Below are 23,212 nucleotides of genomic sequence, written 5' to 3'. Positions count from 1 at the left end.
AAATAAAATAAAAATAAGGAGATGTGAGAATATTGCCAATGAGACAACGTTAACAAAAGACCAAAGACAAGGATGTATAATAAATAAATGAACCTTACATTATTGTGAAAGGTATGTCCGGAATAATGAATCCGTCAAAGGTATATATCCTGTTTGCAAATAAACTATTTTTTATTATTACCGACTTTTGATTCCGGAGTTAATAATAGACCATTTTCATATTACCGACTTTTGTCTCCGGGTTATATAATTTTTCGACAGGTTACCTTTTCTGTGGTAAGACATCCTGGTACTCGGTCAAGTAAGAGCAACGTGAAGAAGTAAAATCAAACTTTCAAACGGTACAATTTTTTGGGAAAATTAACTGCTTCATATTTTCTTTACACGACAAAATCATTGGAAAACAGTAAACTTTCCCCTCAAATTACACCGATTATATGTTGCATTTTACTTATTTTGGTTGCTCTTACTTGACCGAGTACCAGGATGTCTTACCATAGAAAAGATAACCTGTCGAAAAATTATATAAACCGGAGTCAAAAGTCGGTAATATGAAAATAGTCTATTGTGTGACAGGTTTCCTACGTTGTGATAGGACATGCTGGTACTCGGTCAAGTAAAACAAATAAAATTTATCTTACAATCTGTGCAACTTGGGAGGGGGGATTAACGGTTTTCCGAAGATTTTGTAGTGTATAGAAACCATAAAACAATTAATTTCCCCACCAAATTGAACCAATTGGAAGCTTGATTTTACTTCTTTTAGATCCCCATTACCTGCCCGAGTACCAGAATGCCCTACCACAGATTAGGTACAAATGTAACCTGTCGAAAAATTATATACTCCGGAGTCAAAAGTATGTAATAAAAAAAAAAAGCTATTACTTTTATTAAATGATAAGTAAACAATAACTTAAAGTTGTACAATCACAAGAAAAAGGGGGATTATATTCATGTTCTGTAGCAAAGAACGACTGTGCGAGACCCTCATGGGTATTCAAAGTCGCTAAACCCCCTAGTAGTTAACCCGAATAATTCAGTCGTTATATTCTGCTGATCTACGATTACTAGCACTACATTAGCAGGTAAGAGGGATCGATTACGGGGAGGGACTGAACTATTCAGGTTTTCTAGTAGTAGTAAGTTTTCGGGGGAAAAAGTTTGTTACTTTCATCCATTTATTTCCTGATTGTAATTTTCAACGCGCTTTTTTCAGTGTCTTTATATATTTAAGCTAAATTTTGACAGTGTCATACCATGTGTCATACCGACAAATCAATTCATGGCGTTGAATCTACCCAAGCCAATGTAAGTGAAGCACTTGGTGGTATGGAAATAAAAAGGTATTGTGTACTAGTATTGGCGTAGTAGTTGAATCAAAACATATTTCGTCGAATCGACCAAAAAGTTCATTAATTTCGATATAAAAATAAAAGAAGATGTATGATTGTCAATCAGACAACAATCCACCAGAGTCAAAATAACGTAGATGTATGCAACTATAGGTCACCGTACGTCCTTCTACAATGAGCAAATCCCATGCAGTATAATCAGTTATAAAAAGCCCCGACATGACAAAATGTGAAACATTTCAAACGAGAAAACCAAAGACTTTATTTAATAAAAAATAATAGACGAAACGCAAGTACCAATAACCACTGACTAACAGGCTCCTGACTTGGGCAATGAATGTGGCAGGGTTAAACATATATGTGACAGCTAAACCCTCCCCTAACCTGGGGCAGTGTTGTAAAATCTCAACATATGAACAAGCAATAAAAGTCAGTTGGGAATGGCTTGATTTATCAGATTGGCACAAGCACCGAAAACAACTAACTCAAAGAAAAAATACAAAACGTCACTGAAAGCTAGTTCAAAGCGAATTACAAGTTTCCAAGTTTATTATTCAGTCTATTAGGTGCTAGTGATATTTTAACAAAAAAATCAGTAAAATAACTTGAAGCAACCTATTTCAAATATATAAGAAACGCCATAAAAGGATTAACAAAACAGGTCACCTATATAAACTTCCTTTTCAGTCTAACTTTATTTGACATCATTTCTTTCAATTTCTATATTTAACAAATAATTACATATGTAAACTTCTAACACATGCTGTTAGTCGCTATAAAAGTACATCAAACGTTAAATAGTTGATGTAATTGAAATTACGCGTCTAAGATTCTTCAATCATTTTCTTAACAAACTGAAACAATTTTCATGCATTCAGTGATTAAAGATGAATTTCAGTAATGCGAAATCTACAGTCGACATAAATCGTTTGGAATGAGAGAAAGTAGACACAAAAGTCATCAAAGGATATCTTAAATTAACCTGGATGATATTTACACTTTCTGATAATTTTACATTGATTAGTTTAATTATAAAACTGAATGTACAAAGGCATTGAAGCTTGATTGGATAATATTACCATCAATCCCGGGCTAAATAAAAGCAATCCCGGACTGAATAAGATGTCGATAAATTAGTGGTTCGCAAAGAATAATTACATAATAAGAGTTTTTGTTGCTTTGAACATTGCTTGACAAGCTCAAACGTAACAAGATCCGGTAGCTTATCAAGGTATTGATTTTTTCTGATATATTTATTCATCAAATATTATTGAAACACATGGAACTGTTTATTGCGTGTTTAAACATTAATGAAAAACAATATTTAGAAACATGATTGACAGGAATATCTCGTGAAAAAGGTCAGATGTGTAGATAGTGTAAATATTAGCCATTCTATTTACTGCAATAATCGTGTGGTGAATAATTTAAACTTTTTTTTGATTGAAAAAAAATCAAATGAGGGATAAGAGACCAAGAGAACATTTAAAAACCACAAGTCGAAAAAAACTGACAAAACCATTACCTAAAAGAAAACCTACGAAAGGTCACCGAAAAGTAAAACTTGGGCAACAACCACACAAAACGAGGGGTAATATGATGTCACCCCGGACGTGTCAGTTGTTCTTGCAGTCTAAAGCGAACATCCGTCGTTTTACAACTGTCAAATCTTGTCATTGTATTCTTCTATATTTTAGCATTTTGCTTTTATCATAAAGAATGCTATAAGTATTGTATGCTTAAAATGTCAATAATTTTTAAAAAGATATGATGAAAATATATTAAAGTCTACAAATAAATTCTATTATCGATAAGTTGATAATTATATATAATAGAAAGCAATTTGATTTTTGCGACACAAACGCGCGTTGTCATTAATCAAAAGATGAAACCGAACACCAGAACTCCGGATTTTGCGTGTAATTCAACATTTAGCAGTTCAAATATTAAAATTATCAGTGCTTAATGACGAATCAAAATACATCTCATATCGAAGTGGTACATGGCCAAGTTACGACTTCAAGTCACGCGACCTTTATTATTGGGATAGTGAAACATGATAAAGAAACATGTAGTGGGTGGGCTTATGGCTTCTAATGTCCTTCTATCAGAGCTCTGAACATTCCAACTTGATTTGAATCATTTGGCATCAATGTTTAATTCCTCGTTTTGATTAACTTTAATGGTTTGAAATATCAATATGCATCTGCTTTTCACATGAATAACTAAAATAGTAAAAACAATTATAGAGCATATCGATTATCTAATAACATTTTTAACAAAAACTATAAATAATGACCTATTTTTCAAAATTCTCACGTCTACGAGAAACGTCGAAGGAATCAAATGAGGTCCTATAAATATTCAGATTTTTAGTGTCCAATCGTTTTAAATTCATCACAAGGTAAAACCAACAAGCCTTTTATAGCCGACTATACGATATGGGTTTTTCTCATTGTTGAAGGCCGTACGGTTTCCTATAATTGCTTACATACACTTTATCTGAACTTTGGTGGATAGTTGTCTCATTGGCAATCATACCACATCTCCTTATTTGTATAAGCATTTAAAATAGAAAAGCCAAATAGAATTCACATCGAAGGACGTAAGGGTAGTAGATAAAAACATTGTCAGCAAAATGTTAATTTACACGACAGAAATATATTACATTAATCTTTACGTTCAAGGACAAATTGTGAGACCCGGAGTAAATGTAACATGAAGCAATTAAAACATATGTTTAATTCAGCGCACAGGACACTTGTTACACCCGTATATATTCAAATCAAGTAGCCTTTATACGATGACTACAAATGCGTCCAATGTCTAAGGTTAAATGCCACTTCAGAATAGCCATCGGGAAAAAATATTTGGAAATTACAAATTCGAACGAATAATGCAATACGAGTATTGTAACACTTCCATGAAGCTAAATCACTAGAAACATTATATGTTGCCTTATTGAAACTATAATAAAATTTAAGTGTAAAAGTTTGTTAAACATTTCAGTTTTATGTCCGACTTGTAAGTTTGTTATCTTTCGTCTCTCTTTTAACAATCTGTGTAAAGGGAAATAACTCTTTGGATCGTGGTGAAGGGAAATAACTCTGGATCCTGGAAAGGGAAATAACTCTTTGGATCAGTAAAGGTCAAACAACCAGACCACATGAACTATTAACCAGTAGTACATAATTACAGTAAGAACAGAACTGCGCTGTAATTTCTTTTACTTCAAGATGTAATAATTACCAGATTGTCACAAACAAGATTCATCATTCGTCCATTTTGCCAGTTCTAAATGACTGATTTATTTTTTTTGTTAAGAAACATCTGTATTGAATGGATAAACAAATGTCATAAGTCATACATCAAAGGGAAAAACTTTCCACTCAGGAAAAAGATACCTTGCTATGAAAAGATTCATAATATTTTAATATTAAAATGATTTTTATCATAAACATCACGAAGAATAAATTATATTAAATAATGACAGCTGTTGAAAATATTTTCGTAGCTTTCTCCCCTAGGCTTTCATTCTGTGTATCTAGGAACAAAAATACAAAAATTCAATACCTGTCACTCAAAACACAAAGTAAATGAATTTAAAACAGGTAGCTTTTTTGCATTTTGTCAGCGTGAATGACATTCTGCGTGAAGCTAACTTTTTACGCCATATCAAAATTTTGCTTGATTTTATTTATGGCAATATGGCCGATATAAACCACATTGTTAATTTGCATTCACTTTTAATTATACCTATTATCCTTTGTAGGTGATGTTAATTTTATTTAGGTAAGTGCATGCACATAAAATGTAGTTCACCGAATACAACTCTGAATAAATTTCCATTATTTCCAAAATTATTTGTAAAAAGGGCGCAAATATGCAACAAATATATCAATAAAATTGAGAATGGAAATCGGGAATATGTCAAGGAGACAGCAACCCGACCAAAGAGCAGACAATATCTACATATATCGTGTATATGGTAAAAATGGATGTTACGGGGAAGGGGATATATGTAGATATATACACATGTCAATGAGACAGCTACCGAAAGTTTCATGTTATTTTAAAAACTAATATCAGTGCCCATATATACAGTTATGGAAATATGTATTGTAATTTTCCTCTATTTATTTCGTTCTAAGACTAATTTCAAAAAGTCTTTCAATCATCTGTAAAATTCGCAGCATCTTTGATGTTGTGACAATATTATGTCGTTTTACTGAAAATATAATTGGATTATAGATGCGCAGTTCAAAATGATCAAACACAGTTCAAAACAGCCATTTTGAAAGATTTTGCAAATTAATATTTTATATGCAAAAAAGATTTAGAATGTTATCTTTAAATAAAAGCATAATTTTATCTGTATCTTATTTCAGATGAAGATTAATTCATTTTAATAACCGATGTCAATTTAAACAAAAAAATATAAAAACGGTAGTTTTTTAATTTGAATTGTTTTATATTTATGTCGGACCTTTTATTGCTTTGCGGTATGGGTTTTGTTCACTGTTGAAGGCCATACGATGACCTTTAGTTGCTAGCTTAATTCTTCGTCATTTGTTCTCTGGTGGAAAGTTGTCTCATTGGCAATCATACCACATTTTTCTTATTTTCATATATTTGCAATTTTGTATCAAATTGCCTTTAACAGCAATGTACAGCGCTGATAATTTATCTTATTTTGTGAAAAAATGTAAAATCGTTAAAACGTCTTGACAGTTTTTTATTAACACTCTTCAAATATTAAAATAAGTTTAAAATAAAAAAGTTTTATCAAGTTTCAAATTTAGCCCCGTGAGTGAAGCAATTCAATTTTGAGCAAATATAGACCATACCCCTTTGCAAAAAAGATTCTTGGTATATTGAAGATTGCTTACCGTCGGTAAAAAGACTAAACTGCATTGACAAACACTGGCTGAAAGAAACTTCCATACGTTAACTATCTTAAAAAAAAATGTACGTTTTTGGGAATGTTTTTTTCTAATATTTTATATAATTTCTGGTGCAAAATTATTAACCTTTTAAACGTACGTTTACTTAAAAAATTATGGCTTCATCTAAAGAAAAAAGCGATACACTCACAGATCAATTATAGAGGATAATATTGAAAAAATAAATCATAATTTACCACAAAAGAAGAATTTAACACTCCGATAATTTTCTTCTAAACAATCAAGAGATTATGTTTTTTCTTGTGTTTGTTACAATATTTTCATTTTTATAAATCATATTATGAATTCATAATTCAACATCTGGTTCTTAACTTTTAACATGCTGTGTATTAGAGGGATTGATGTTTTTAAAAACATTTTTGAGTCGATGTCAACAGACGTGTAGTTTTGAAAAAAAATTCAACAATAGCAACAGTTTAACTAGAGAAATTGATAGAATTCATTTCTTATTTAAAACAATGCCGTCGAAGCGTCATGAAATCAAAAGGTTTTGAATTCCCATAAGGTCAACTCTATTCGCCCAGCGACTAGAAACAAATGCATATAAACGGAATCTGTAAACTGAAAATAAAAACCATAAATTCTTTAATAAATTGGAATGAGGTTTGAATTTTCATGCTTATTGTACAAATTGACCCTACATTGTTTTACGTATAAAGTTTGATATACAAAAGTGAACGTCATGAATTTTCGTTCATGTAAAATGGAAGTAAAAAACTCAATTCTAAACACAATAACATATTTACATACCAACCGATAAAACAAATACAAAACGTACCCTTTTTGCTGCTTTTACTGTTCGGATTTTAACAATCATGAACGACCCGAACCACCATTAGGTAGGGTTAAAGGTTAGTCAAAATAACTTTAATATTCCAGCCAAATATGATTTAGTATATATACTAACCTATGTTTGATCCAAAGATCCCATTGATCAATGGAGAACTCTAATTGTGCAAAAAGTTTTTTTAAGTGAAATATCTATTACAAGGCCCAATTACTCATCTTGTTTTAATCCACCCCTGTGGAATAAAGTGCAACATTTCATTAAGCACACTCAGCCTTGTTCATAAAGTCATCTTAAAGAAAGAAATACGTCTTGTTATTTTGAATAAAATCTCTTGAATACGTAGATCAACTTCAATTTGTTTATGTCATCTAAACAAATGATAATGGTGTTTTCATTGACGTCCGCGCTTAGTTAAAACAATTGAAGCCATTCTACTTAGGTAGCGTTTTTGCAAAAATAAATAATTTCCTCGTCTCGAGCCTAAGCAGGAGGATTCTACACGTGGCGAGGTCGTAAATTTCATTGTCAAAGCAGAGTTATGGTCCTTTCAAAGTTAATAAAGTTATAAAAGCCTGTAATCCCTTATTAACGAAAGTGTTTCTTTTAACGACCGCCTGACAAGTCAAATAAATTTGTTTTATATTCTCTCAGATAGCTTACGCTCCTTGCGGCGATATATCATAAAATTTATGTTCCGAGTAATATTTTCATGTAGAATAGTATGAAAGAACCCATAAATAATTTATTTAGATGTTTTTATATGTTTGCCATTAAATTAAATTGTAATCTAAGGCGATGGTTAATGCCTGCTTGAAGCATGCTGTATTCACACATATGGGATGTCCTTCCTTTAAATACAATCCCAGATGTTTTTACAGTAAAGATTTTATTATTCGGTCGAAATATTTTATTCTGACTTTTGCTTTTACATAGGTGGTCACAAGAGGATCAATCCTTTTTTTCTATAGCATTTGCATTTTATATTTACAACGCGTTATGTATTCTAACCATTTTTATCTTTTCAAAAATACAATATTGTTTTATTTCCCGAAATGAAAACGACAAAGTCTCTGGTGGATAGATGGCCCATTGGCAATAATACCCCATCTCCTTATTTTTATAGACTGGTCTTTAGCCGATTTGTTCGAGAAGTTCGGGATTTCTCTTTGTTTTATTAACACAAATAATTCCAACTTGGAGGAAAGGACAAGTAAGCAGACTCAGTTCTTTCGAGTTTGGTACATTTATAGAAAGTTTTCTATTCTTTATGACAGAAAATATTTCCCTAAGCATGAACTACATGGGCAAAGATTACAGGTATACCTTTAAAGATAAAATTTAGAATGGAAACGAGGAATGCGTCAAAGAGACAACAATCCGACCAAAGAGCAGAAAAAAAAGCCCAAGGCCACAAATGGGTCTTCAACACACAGCAAGAAAATCTCGCACCCGGAGGCTGGCTTCAGCTGGCCCCTTAACAAAAATGTATACTAGTTCAGCGAAAATGAATGTCACACTAAACTCCAAAATATATAAATTTAAAGAACATTCTTTATATGCCTGTCCCAAGTCAGGAGCCTGTAATCTAATGTTGTTGGGTGCTGTTTGCAATCATTGTTTTTCTGTTATTGTTTAAGCATTAACAAGTCAGTTGGTTTTCTCTTTTTAATTGTTTCATGTTTTAATGTGGGCCTTTTATAGCTTATCATGTGGTATGGGTTTTGCTCATTGTTGAAGAAAGTAGTACTGAGTCCTATATTTGTTTGCACCCTCGTACTATGGACTTTAGTGAATATTTGCCTCATTCTCAATTATACCACATCTCCTTGTTTTAGATAACCATATTCAATTACCCATAGATGTCTGACTATTTTGGTTAACTTATGTGGTTGGGTTGATGAATTAATGACGTTTACACCAAATCTCCCTGTATTTATATTCTAAATTAACGTTGCAATGTCAAGATCAAATGTTGGCGACCATTTTTAATAGTGCACTACAGTGGGTTCGTATAGAATACTATTATAAAGGAGACTTTTTGAACGTAACGAAAATCAATCAAATATACTTGTAAGTTAACAGCTGAACTACAGCTAATAAAACCAATGTCTGCAATTTTAATATATTAAAGTATATATAAATTTTAATATAGCATACACGTATGAAACAGGTGGACCCTTAATATGTTCATTTCAAAAGCAACTGTTCCAATTCGGAATATCAATATTCCGTCTTTATTACAATAAGAAAGAATAAGTTTAAAGTACACAAATGTTACAGGGCTCTCTTGACTGCATAGCATACTGTTTTGTATTTCTTTCAGACGAGATGTCAGAAAATCAACAATGATTGACAGTAGCTCGTGAGTGATGGAATGTTATATGCATGGTAATGAGCTTAGGGTAAAAAATCCTTCTTTAAAATTCTTGTTAAGAATTTACTCGCCAGGGGTAACAGCTAGTAATTTCTCCTCTTAAAAGCACGTGAAATAGTGCATGAAAATGGATGATGGCCATAACACTTTGAATATCAGTATGATAATTCATAATGTATAGTGCTATCATGTTTCATATTGAAAAATAAATACTAGTAAACTTCATGGCTACTTTATCAGAGACTATTCATCGTGTTCATTAAAATATAGAAACTACTTTAGAATTTTAATGTAAAACTTTCTGACACTTGTACTTGGTTTTTACTGCTGTATCATACTCGGTAAATTTTAACAGATATTAGTATTTGTGGTTTTTCTTTTCGGTATTTATAAAAAAAAAAAAGCCACGCCTGTTGTTTTATGTTTGGTTAAAAAATTCATAAGAATCATGTAATCACAATTTTATCTTCTTTATCTACCACTTTAAATCAGCATGGAAAAACATACAAAAAATATGACGTAATAGTTGTCGTCACTTGGCGTCTTTTGGGAAATCCATGCGTAGAACTTTGCACTGTTTGTGCCAGGATTCCACGCAAAACATACATTCGATTCAAGTTTCGAAAAGGTTTTTTTATTGTGACATGAGAACATGTATTTTGTAGCATCGATTCGTTTATAATCGCTATCTTGTTTTGTCCTCAAAATCTTCTGATATTCAAATGTTAACTTATTCTAGACGCGTACTTCTTTTGAAAAATAAATGAAACCTTTATAGTGTCAATGTTCTACATTAGAAGAAGAGTTCTAGTTAAATGAAATAAATAACCTGTATACTAAATGAATAACATAACCCATACTAAAGTAAATAAAGCCAGAAAGGAGACTTCCACACTATGGCTCTTAAACAATAGACGATGAAAGGATATTTAGAATAACAGTATTGCAGTAAAAACAAAGTCTGAAGTGGAAAAAAAAAGGAAAACGATTATGATCATATGTTGCTTTCATGTCAATGAAATGTGACAATGAAACTGACATTAAAGTCAGCCTTCGTGCGACTACAGAAGTAGATATTGGTTTAACATTCAAACAATGTGCCAAATATGTCAACCATTTTGCTATGAAAGTCATAAAGCAGCACTATGGTCGGAACACCAACAAACGAATATGAAAATTAATAACTTGACACAGGTGAATACAAGAGACTTGCGTAAAAAGTCAGGTCTCATGGATCGGACAGGGAGTAATTAAAAAAAATATTAAAAGGGTATTTTGGGGACATCATGATATTGTTTTATTGAAAAACGACAATCTTTTGTACAGAAAGGTTTGTACCAAACTACGCTGCTACCATAGAGACATTATATTTAGAATATAACCAGATATAACTATTGACCACAGCTTCGAACAAATATAGCTGTTGTAAACAGATGCAAATGGAAGAAATATACATTACAACAAAAGATTGTGGTGGTATGTTCACGTGCAAAATGTCGTCTGAAGGAAAATTGTCCGTATGAAGTTAAAAATTAATAAAAATTTCGATTTTTCAGCATTAAAGAGTACATTTACGTCACAATAATATCACAACCCAACAAACGAAAAAAAAGTATAACAAAAATACTGAACTCCAAGGCAAGTTATAAAAAAGGGAAGTCCATTAAAACTGACAAAATCAAACGGTATCAATCAACGGAACAAGTGAAAAAAAACTGCCATACTCCTGACTTGGTACAGGCATTTTCCGAAGAAGGTTAAACCTGGTTTTATAGCTAGCTACACCTCCCACTTGTATGACAGTTGTTTATAGTTGCTTGAAATGCGCCATACCTGGTAGATTTTGGATTTGCATGAGCTAAGTATAAAGTAGACAATACTGCAAGGATTTTTGTTAAAGTCATTGGCATACTACATAAAACATATATCAATAGGCTCATGTTTTTTCGTAAGCCATAAAAGGATATTATAATGCTAAAATATAAAACAGATAAATAAAAAAAATATAAATTAATCACATGAAATTGAGGTCAACTATAAAACAATCTCATTAAATGATAAATTGTTTATTAATAGTAATTCATAAATGTTTGATGTCAAGCATCTATTGATGTTAAAAGAAAAAAAAACTGAAAAATCGAAAGTTCAGTTTTAATATATAGGAATTATAATGTTCCGATGCGACTTGTCTAATGTATCATTTACCAACTAGAATAATGCATGTTTTAGAGGTACTGATATACTAACATTAAACAGTACCTATTTTGTACTGCAACAACCAGTATAAATGTACAGTAAGCTCTTTAGATAGCAAGAATTTAGATTTGGTTTTTAGATTTTGTAATTGACATAAATCGTCCAAGATATTGTTATGATAATAATATTTTTCGTGGTTTTGACAGAACAGACCAGTCAGAGATCTATTATGCGTCTTTATAATCTTATTACTGTCTGTAATAAGTATAAAATAATATCAGAGCATTTCTTCTTTGAAAAGTCAGTATTAGGCATTATCGTAATTTGGTAGATTCAATAAAGGTGGCCAAAGTCAAAAATTTAAATGACAACTACCCCTTAATGGCCAAATTGGTTACTTCTGGTCAGGGGAACACTTGAAATAACGATAAGAACGCGAAGAATTTCTGCAGCTTTATGGTAATAAATTTTACTTCTCAAGTATATATATATAAATTTAATGAAACTATATAAGCCTCATATAATGAAGAACTTGATCAACAGTTGCTGTGCGTGCTCAATTATAATAAAAATACAGCAAGTATTGCATAAAAGAACAAAGAAAAAACAGCCAGCCAATATAGGTATAATCAGAACTTTTCTTTCTTTACAAATATTACTTGTGGTATTTTCAGTTCTCGAAAATAGGTAGGTGAAGTACTAATAAATCTCAAAACACTCAAACAATACGATAATAAATACTAGTAATCGTGACAACTTTTGAAGATATACCTCGTTTGTTTTTTTAAGTCGAGAAAAAGCAAGTCAAGAATAGCTCCCAATAACCATGCATGCATAACACAATACGAATTTATCTCACAAAAGAATTAAGAGAAGACATGCATCAAACACTTTGCTTAGAAGTGTGATATTGTTCTATGCATAAGTACAAAGAATTTGACGAGGAGACTTTTTCTCCAGACTAGTTTATCTCCAAATACTAAGTAGTACGGCATAGATGTGTACGCTATACGCACACCATTTCACACTAGATAGAATTAAGATGATATAATACATAATTCCCAAGAAGAAGATTTTTTATATTCTTAAAAAGCCAGAGTCACTTTTTTACTTGAAAGAGGAGAATAATTTGTTTGAATTAGTTAATAAAGCATGTAATCGCGGGAACAGTTTAAGCTTCTGTTCCTCGGCTTCGTCTCGCTCCAGTTCCGATAGCTGCCACCATTCACACAAAACGAATCTTACCTGGCATTACGCTTAACGGTGTTATCACGAGAAATTCTTGTAGAATTGCAGTTTCCTCTTCGTCTAAAACATTCCAAAAGCTCGTTTTATAAACATCAGATATATATCATTTGATAATATTTGTATACGATTTTTGATTTGATTCTTTTGATTTGCCACTTGTAAAAGTATCTTTTTGCTGTGTTCTTTTGTTAAATATTTGTCGTCCCCCTTTTTTCTATTGTGGTCATCTGTCATGTTTATGTACTTAATCAATCTATTCTTAGTTTTATAACGACATGCTATTCGAAGCCTTAACTAAGATTTTTTTTTACAAGATTGCTGAAATTACGGTGGAATCATTTCCTTAATGCTGTTCTTCGTAAGGGGTTTCTTTCATTGTTATGCTTTCAGAAATTCTCGAATTGAGTAGGAGATGTATTTTACCAATCTCATTTTCTATAGATTAGAAGCGTACATTTTCCTTATTTGTTTCTTACATCAAATCCTTATATATCTATTTATATATATATATCTTTAATATTTTAGAGTGTTTTTCCATATAATTCTAAAGGAATATTTATATTTGGCCCCACCCCACCCCATCCTAACAACAATGCAATAGTGCTCACAGAATCATGCATATAACTCGTCTTTTCTAATTTGTTAGTTTTATGTTCATATCAGAAGTCACAAAGATGATACAATTTTTAGTCGGCTTTATGAATAATTTGTTAAATAAAAAAAGACAGTACGACAAATAAAATATTTACAGTTCAGTTTGGTGACTCCACTAAATTACATGTATAAAAAGTAAATTTATGATGGACAAAAATAGCCTATGTTTTCTGGTTATTTACATGAAACACTAATTAATAAGAATAAATATTTTCTGATTTGCATTCTTAATGACGACTTCAGTAAATTAAGCATTTATTTCAGTTTTGATATTATCATTACTATAAAAATAAAAGGGGGTATTGGGGGTAAACGTCAATGGCTGTTTATTTCAAACATCAAAGAATGCAACGTTATATAAAGAACACTTCTTGGAAGCTATACATTTCATCTACAAATTACAAAGGACAGAAATGTAATTAGTATAGTCCTGTCAACAGTACACTCTTCTGGGAGAGTTCATTAGTGTTCAAACACGAAAGACAGCTTTTGCTTCATAATGAAAAATTCCTATATTTATTCCCTCGTGTGTATTAATTATCAATTTTCATATTCCAAAATCTGCTAATCACGATGGAAGATAAACAACTGAAAAAAATGTCAAAGAGATTTTTAAAGATTTCTTGTTTTTACGGATTAATAAGATAAGGATTTTATCTACATTTCAATTTTGAATACATATTACTAATTAGGTAATAGTATTCTTTTGCTGTCCAAAATATTGTGTATTTTCAAAATCATGTTAGATCTTATTTTTTTAATTTCATGTGCAACGGGCAATGTAATTTATTTTAAAAAATGCAAATTTTGAGATATGTCCATGATCATTTCATTCTATAAAAACACTCTGCAAATAATTATAAATTATATATTCATAATTATGTACTATTTTTTTAATTAGTGTGTGTTCTTTTCAGAACTTGCTGTAAAGTTTTGTCTGTAGACTTGAATAATTAATAATAAAATTCTTTTTATTATATAAATTATGATGAAATATGGAAATTAAATGCATAACCAAACCCAAAATAAAAACTTTTACGAGTTAAACAAAGGAATGAGGCCTTTTTATAATCCATTTAAGTTAGTCTGTTAATCATAAATCAAATTGGAAGTGTTGGAATTCAAAACAAAATCATTTTTGCTGACGAAGTAGTGTAATATGAAACAACATAATTTTGATTTTGTAATTTTAAACATGTTGAAATTCCCAGGAGATAATACTGTAACTTTAAGTCATCAGTTAGTTTATTTGTTCGTTTGTTTTTGTTTAATTTCATTCAGTAAATATTGCATTTTTTCTTTCTTTTTTTTTACACTATGAAAAAAAAAAACGAAAACTTAATTTTCCTTCAAATGTCCTTTCGCAAACAACTATATGTTTATCATACAATACAGGGGCCTGGTTTTCGAAAGTATCTTATGACTAAGACATGTCTTATGATGGTCTTAGGACATGTCATAGTCGTAAGACATGTTTTCGAAGGTGTCCCAAGTTACGATATGTCATAACTTTTATCGTAAACTTAAGACACCTCGCAACATGACTTATGATGGTCTTATGATTATCAACTCAAATTTTAATTACTTTTCATATATATCTTTTTGTTCATTACAATAACAATAATACTTGTGTTACTCAGTTTGCTAAAAGGTAAAGATTTATTCTTCTCCACTTCGTCAATTCAACTTTGAATCTCCAGCGACGTAAAATGGTAACTACTTTTCTTGCTCATGATTTTGTATTATGATTGTATGTACTATTTCGTTCCTTATGTAGCACTTTATCAACATATTTGCAGGGGCTTTTCGTTAAGCGGGTACTCGATGTATCGAATCTTAAAAGTATTCACAATTAAGTAAGACATGAACGCGAAGTTCAAGATAGATATTATAAGTAAGACATGAACGCGAAGTTCAAGATAGATAATATAAGTAAGACATGAACGCGAAGTTCAAGATACATAATATAAGTAAGACATGAACGCAAAGTTCAAGATAGATAATATAAGTAAGACATGAACACAAAGTTCAAGATAGATAATATACAAACTAAATTTAGACACATTATCAACTCAGATGTTCATTCCTTTTCATATATAATTTCATGTTTATTATAATGTAAAAAAAAAATCGTAAATAATAAGAATGGTAATAATTATGATGTTCAAACTTATTATTTTCATATCTATTTTTTATTAATTTCTTATCATTTATTTATAAACTATTGAGATAAACCAAATAATGTTCACTTATGACAGTCATAAAAGCATCATATGTATGACTATCTTAGGTTAGCTTCGATTTACATTCTATGACATATCATATGATAGTCATATGATGTTCATAAAATTTGTCCTAAGATATGTCTTATCTTAGGATACTTTTGAAAACCAGGCCCCTGTATTATTATGTTTATTATCATTGGATTATTGTTATTTACTAATATAACTCTTTATTTTCTTCCGCAACGTTTAATCGTTTCTTTTTTCTGTCCAATTCGCTCCTCTCGCAAAATTTCTTTTTAAAATTAGAGTGTCGTCATACATCAAAATGAATACAGAGCTAATACAAATGAACAGCTACGTATGTAAAATATTCACATTCATAAATATAATTTGGTCGGGACTTGCTTAACTATAAATTAAAAGGCATCCATCTTTGATTGCGAATAGGTTAACATTTTACGGAACTGATGTTTAGCACATTTAAATCAAGGATTTGTCACTATATAAATCCTTGTTTTGTTAAATGAAGAAAGGCAAATTATCTTAGGTTTTCATTGCAATGAAGAAATCTATAAAATTGTTCTTATAATAGTTAACTTTCTTTATCTTTTGATAGTTAACTTTATTTGACAAAAGCAGACATATTTTTGATATATTCAAAATTTTATAAAATTTTCTTTATAGGGGAGATAGCTCAGATAAATAAGTTTCATTAAACGATGTACTTCGTAATGTAGCAAGAAAACCTACTTCTGCATGGTAACGTATTTTAAAATTTTTTTTTCTTAAAAGCGTTAACAAAACATATCACATCATATATAAAGATGAATAACAAAAAGATAATTTTTTCAAATACTGACTGAAGGCAATATTCGTTGTTTTTATTTCGACTTGGGACATCGTAACTTTTAGGACTATCCCAAGACCATCATAAGACACCTATGTATATTTCCTTACTTTAGGACCAAATATAGGACATATCTTATCTTAGGAGACTTTCGCTAACCTGACTTAGGACTTAGACGTGTCCTAAGACCATCCAAAGACAGCTTCGTTGACACGGCCCAGGATTATTTTCTCCAAATTCTCTCATCCAGTTTTTTTAATAGACATACAATAGAATCTGATGTTCAGTAGTTGTCGTTTGTTGATGTGGTTCATAAGTGTTTCTCGTTTTTTATATAGATTAGACCGTTGGTTTTCCCGTTTGAATGGTTTTACACTAGTAATTTTTGGGGCCCTTTTGAGCTTGCTGTTCGGTGTGAGCTAAGGCTCCATGTTGAAGACCGTACTTTAACCTATAACGGTTTACTTTTAAAATTTTTGACTTGGATGGAGAGTTGTCTCATTGGCACTCATACCACATCTTCTTATATCTAAATACAATAGCTATTTTCCCAGTGCAAAATCCTTATAAAATGTGAAAATTCTGAAAAAACCTGTAGCTTGAAATAAACTTGGTGACTTATCGTTTTTTTATCTTATTTGTCAAAATAGAACGATATAATCCTAACCCGATTTATTCAGCCCCTCCCCGTAATTGGGCTCTCCTATTTGTTAATGTAGCAATCGTAAAGCAGCGGAATAAAACGAATCAGTTATTCGGGTTAGAAATATCCGACAAAAATCCCTTTTTAACAAAAATAACTCCCATACTACCGAACAATCCATTTTCCAGACAGGTGCTTGTTGATTCTTCCCCCCCCCCCCTCCCTTTGAATTTGAATAAATCTTCTCCATTTAAAAAAACTTGAAGATAATAAAATTAAATTTCATTTTTCAAACATTTTCATTCATTCATTCAGTGCAAAATTTATCACGTAATGTTATAAAAAATATCCTCCGTAATAGATTCAACAATAGGGGTTAAAAAATAAACTAAACTCTAAGGAAGCGTAAAACATGAAAGTTTGAAATCACTGGCAACGAAAAACGAGACACATGATGGCAAAAAAATATATAGCATATTCTTTGCTATGGAAGAAAAATACAGGGTTGAACCATTGAAATACATTACTTATGTGGTTGATCAAGGTTTTACGGAGTGCCTATATAATCCTCACTATTGACTATATCTACAACGAGTCTTACGCGAAGTCAAAACACCCAAATACTGGTAACAAGTTTTCCAATCTTGAACTTTATACAGAAAGTTACATTCAAGTACACGCATTAAACATAAAATAGGACTTAAGGGATAAATCATCTATATTTTTTTTAATTGATTAATCATTTTAGTTCCAGACTTCAAACATCTCTGTAGTAATCTTGCCCTTGGCCTTCATTGCGTAAGCGTATTGTTTATTTCCGTGTTTAATCATTAATCAATCCCTAAATATAAAGATGGTAGGCAATTGAAATGTTGGAAAAATGTTGTCTTATGGTTTGATTTCTAAATTTGAACTTTCATACGGCTATCGTTTTTGTTTGAAGTAATGCCTGAAACACGTGCACAGCCACTGAACCGGTTTTTAACTTCTGATTCTTTATGGTATGTTTTATGAAAATGCATTTGGCTCTCTAATCTTTCGATCTTCTTGGTAAAGTTGATTTCATGACCACGATCCGTGTATAGTTATTGAATTTTGTATCATTTGTTTGTGTATTGTTTTTAATTGATACTTTAATGTTTGCTGTATTTTTACTTCCCAAATCGTGGTCATCTACTGAAAGGTTGTTTATGATACATTTTGGTACACATGCTATAACATTGATTTCCTTTAATAACTTGTTTTGTTTTTCCCTTTTATGGAAGCGGTCTGTAATCTCAACGGTGTTTTGCTTTTAATTTGTTTTTCACAAACCCATTTTTTTTTTGTCTCTTAATTCTGTCACAGGGAGGGGAAAAGGGGGTGGGGGTAACTTAAGATGTATTTGCAGGCATCAGCATAAATCCATACTCAAGTAAAGAATAGTTAACAAAATTTATAATATATCAAAAACTGATTCAAATATAAACAGTTGAGAGGCAGAAATATTAAGAAAAAAACAAGAAACAAAAGTTATTTGTTTTATTTGTTTCTGTTATATTTTGTCGGGGAAAGGAGAGTAAAAAGTCCATAATGTTTTCGACATACTAATTGTAGATATTTATCTTACTTAAACATTCGAAAGCATACATAATCTTGAAATAAACAGTTTCAAGACTACCTTCCTTTGCAAATAACAAAGTCTGCAAATACATTTTGAAATTTGAAAAAAACAAAGTAATCTCCAATGTAACTGTAACTGTATTAACAGAAAAGATACACGTGACCACAGTTGTGTTCAAATTTCTCCACGCCCAAAAAGAAGTCACTTGTTTGAATGTCGTTTGACATTAAGGCTGTTGAGAAATAATGTTCTTGGAACTCATAATAAGCTGCATAATGACATTCTCTTTCAATTTTAGTTTCAAACGTTTATACAAATAATTTGATTGTTTTATGGAATTTTAGATTCTTAAGGTTTTCTTAGAAAAGGTCAAAATACACCATTCAAGTACGAAAAACAAGAAACAAGACAAATAAAATAGTATTATTGTAAGATTTATTTTTAACGTTTTTAACTCACTTATTAAACAATGTACTAGTGAAAAAAAAAACATAATGTTTCCATGTCAAGTTTGGTGTGCAACAGAAATCGCAAGATCTTTCCTTCAATGTTTGCATGAACCAATGTTACATTTTTTAGCTTGAACGATGAGATACACGTGACCAAATGTTTTTGGTATATTTGATATTTTTGAGTAAACATACGTATTACTAACATTTCTTTTTTTCGGGGTTTATTGTGTATCACTGGTGTTTCATTCACATCCTAAACTCGTATTCATGTTTGGTATTTGAAATCAAAGCGGTCAGTTTACAAATAAGTATTAAGAAATGTTGACGTATATCCGCATTACATTTCTTCCAAGTGAATGATTACATTTTAGAAAAATATATTTTTATGTAAATTTTCTATATTTTTTTGCATTCAAAATGCAAATTAATGTCAGGACATATTTTCCTGAATTAACAAAATTGTTACATCTTCAAAATTTCAGTTTTACGCAACAAAACAGATTTATTTTCTATGTTAATTTTGAAAGTATTAAACCTCGTAATCTCTGCTTAAATTGAGCTACAAACTGCTCTTCTTTGAAAAGTAAAATTGAGTCTTTACAATTTAAATATGACTAAAATAATTTCAAAGTAAGATCACTTTGGCTGATTTCGCACTGCCAAGCAACGCGTTAAATTGCATCCTACATTTTCGCATGAACGGTGCAAATTTAGGCTTCTTTAACACGACGAATTTTCATACTATTGTTACGGGGTCAAATAGGCTTGTACTGGTACATTTAAAGTTTGTAATATGTTAAATTTATTTTATAATTGGTTCACAAACTAGCGTTTATTGGCTTCGAAAATTGAATATTAAATATCTTTAAATTATTAGTTGTAGAAGATTTACTCGGCTTAGTATTGTATTCCAGTAAACTTATCAAACAAGCTTGTAACATGTCAAACTTGAACCAAAGTTCTTGTTTAGAGATTTTTTCTATCGAGTAGAGAGTATTTGGCTTTGATTAAGCTTGTAGTCTAAGAGATGAAAGTTGTTGAAATGAAGGGTTATGGTAGTTTCAGATGAGAAATACAGACCCTTCTCATCATTCATGATGATGTGTTGATTTTTCATTTCCTTGGTACATAAGATTTTGTTCAGATTCCAAGTACAGTTATTTAACAAGGACGTTAATCGGTCATTCTCAAAATGGCGCATTTTCAAAACTAATTTCAGTAAGATATATAAAAATTATGCAGAAAATTATTAAAAGCTGAAATCTTATTACAACACGAATGATTCTATTAAATAAATATGAATCATAATTTGCATATTTTGATGAAAGTATACGGTTATTGCAGCGTAGCGAATAATAACCTAAGTCCTGAAATGCGACTTAAAATTTGTTTACGTTCTGATGTTCACAAAATTGAAATTGACAAAATAGTAATTCATATCACATGTCATTACTTATACAATTGATAAAAAAATATACCAGTACTTATAAGAGTACTTATATAAAAACATACACCTTCAAATTTTGAAACTTCATTCCAATTATGCCTGACTATTATTCAATTTTTATTTTGAAAGTGCACACATGTAAAAGTACATGTTTATTGTGTCTGTCAATTTACACAGATGACATAATTATTGATTTTTTTGTCATGTCAATGTTTATAATTTCATATTGATTTTGGATGTATTTAATTGCAAGTTTTCATTCATATTTCTAAATTATTATATTTTCAATACACATCAAAATAAATATTTATTCTTATTTGTTAGTTTATATTAATGACCTTTTTAACATTGATACAATTTTCATTTAATAATTGTTTTTTTTTTATTTTAGTTTCATCTATATTGATAAAAGCATACATACAATGATAAGATAATGTGGTTCATACATAGCATAATCCCGGTTAGAAGAATTCATTATCATTCATGTGTAAAGAAATATATTTTACATACTTTTGCGAATATTTTCACAAGCTAAACCCATTTATAAACATATGTCAGCAACTATTTTCATACCCTCTAAATTTTTTTTTTTTTATCAAACATTGATTTTTCTACTATTTATTAAAATAATTCTGCTAAATTTTCAACAAAAAATGTTCAAACCTCCTTTTATAATATCACACATATTTTTTTTAATACATATATGTCAGTGTTACTATGGTACCAGATGTCCGTACGTATTCTCAATATTGAATTCTTGACCACAAGTAAATAAAATTTAAACATTTTGATTGTTCTTAAAGTAAGATGTTATTTTACAAAACAGTCGGTGAAAAACACCATTCATTATAGTTCAAAAGTACACGCTGAGCCGTCAAAATTTTATGTCTGGCGAATAAATAGTTTAATCTAATAGCCCATCTTCATGATCAACTCAAATTACAAAATGTCAACTAAAATTCCCATTTTTTATCTAAAGATAAAAGCAAGGGGTGTGTTTATAAAAATAAAATATTACCTAGCTCCGTTTGGTCAGGTGCGACTCCTTTCCGGACAGGTTTCTTCTCTTTCATCCAGGCATAGTCAGGAAATTTCATCGATAATCCAGAATCCCTTGCCCCAGGGTCGCCTCCAATGTCCTGGGTCGGTTGCTGCGAGGCAGTGAAAGATTGGCAGTATGATCGCATGCCGTCGCTCGAAATGATTGATGGCGCTTGTAAAGCTTCATTGATAAGTGGCACTGAAGTCATAAATTCTGCAATACTAGGTTGGCTGTTAATAAAGCCAGACTCTCTTCCCTCGTCCATGGTCATTTGAAATTTTTAGAATTTTTTCACAAATTGTTTTTTATCTTATAATTTCACATGTTTAACTAATATATTCTCGACCAGGTGACACTTTACCAACTATGCATTAAAATCTATGTATGAGATGGACGTTTCAGAATGATAACCAACTGCTGCCTAAGTCATGTGACCGCTACAACCAATCAACAATGTCATACGAGAATTCTGACAGATTGAAAGACATGAATTTCTAAATATAGACAGTAACTTATTGTAAATATGAACAATATATGTGTGATTAGTTAAAAATTTAATCCACAAAGGACGATAACGATATAGTTGTGTATCGGCATACATTTTTTACATGAATGGTTAACGTTCAAATTGTCGTCTGCTGTTGACTGTTGAGAGAAATTATTTTTATGTTCCTGCGGGAGGTAATTAAAATCTATAATATCGTTATTTTTCATGGGCTGTCAGAAGGCTCATTGACAACCTACAAATCACCACCAATCTTCAAATCTTTTACGGAGTAATAAAATCTATTTCTTCGCTCATTGTCGGACGATAAAGGTTAAATTTTTATCATTTTATTCTCGTTATTACTGTTTGCCAGCATGCCATTTGTCTGGTATTCTAGTTTCACCACTGACGCCGAATTTTGCTAACCATTTTATTTACCAAGTTTATAAAAGGACATACTATAAATTTTCTGGAATTTTTGTTTTATTTTTCTATCAACAGTTTCGGAAAAAACGTCACGAATTCACTTGAGAGAAACTGACAAGTATTGTGGTATATTTGGTAAGTATAAATTAACATATTTAATTAATTTTCATGTCATGTATATTTTAACAGTCTTTAGCAACGGGAAATCAAAATTAAAACGAAGGGTGTTAAACTTTAATCAACTGCCTCCCTCCCATGGGTGCTATTCCTCTGAAAGACCAATTGTTTTTCTGGTTTTTGATCCGACCTTTGAGGATTGTGGTGCCATCTTCGAAGAGCCTGGGTAAAACTTTACACGAATTATAGGGATGTGAAAATTAAACATATAAGTGTTTATTTTCACAGCGTGAGAGGAATCGTAACAGTTACGACTCCCTCGATACAAAAAAGTTCAAAAGGACC

General features: G+C 30.9%; 1 protein-coding gene across 1 annotated transcript in view; it reads right to left on the bottom strand.

Annotated features, from left to right (window-relative positions):
- The window catches only part of LOC127729510 (homeotic protein proboscipedia-like), a 28,664-nt gene extending 6,412 nt beyond the window's left edge, over positions 1-22,252 (bottom strand). The window contains exon 1 of the mRNA XM_052237343.1: positions 21,814-22,252. Within this exon, the coding sequence (XP_052093303.1) occupies positions 21,814-22,108 (295 nt within the window). The 5' untranslated portion in view covers positions 22,109-22,252. The remainder of the gene's footprint in view (positions 1-21,813) is intronic.
- Positions 22,253-23,212: the final 960 nt, after the last annotated feature.

The sequence above is a fragment of the Mytilus californianus genome, unplaced genomic scaffold (assembly GCF_021869535.1).
Source record: "Mytilus californianus isolate M0D057914Y unplaced genomic scaffold, xbMytCali1.0.p SCAF_2, whole genome shotgun sequence".
NCBI lineage: Eukaryota > Metazoa > Mollusca > Bivalvia > Mytilida > Mytilidae > Mytilus > Mytilus californianus.
The sequence above is the reverse complement of the archived record's forward strand: the minus strand, read 5'-3'. Positions and strand labels throughout refer to the sequence as shown.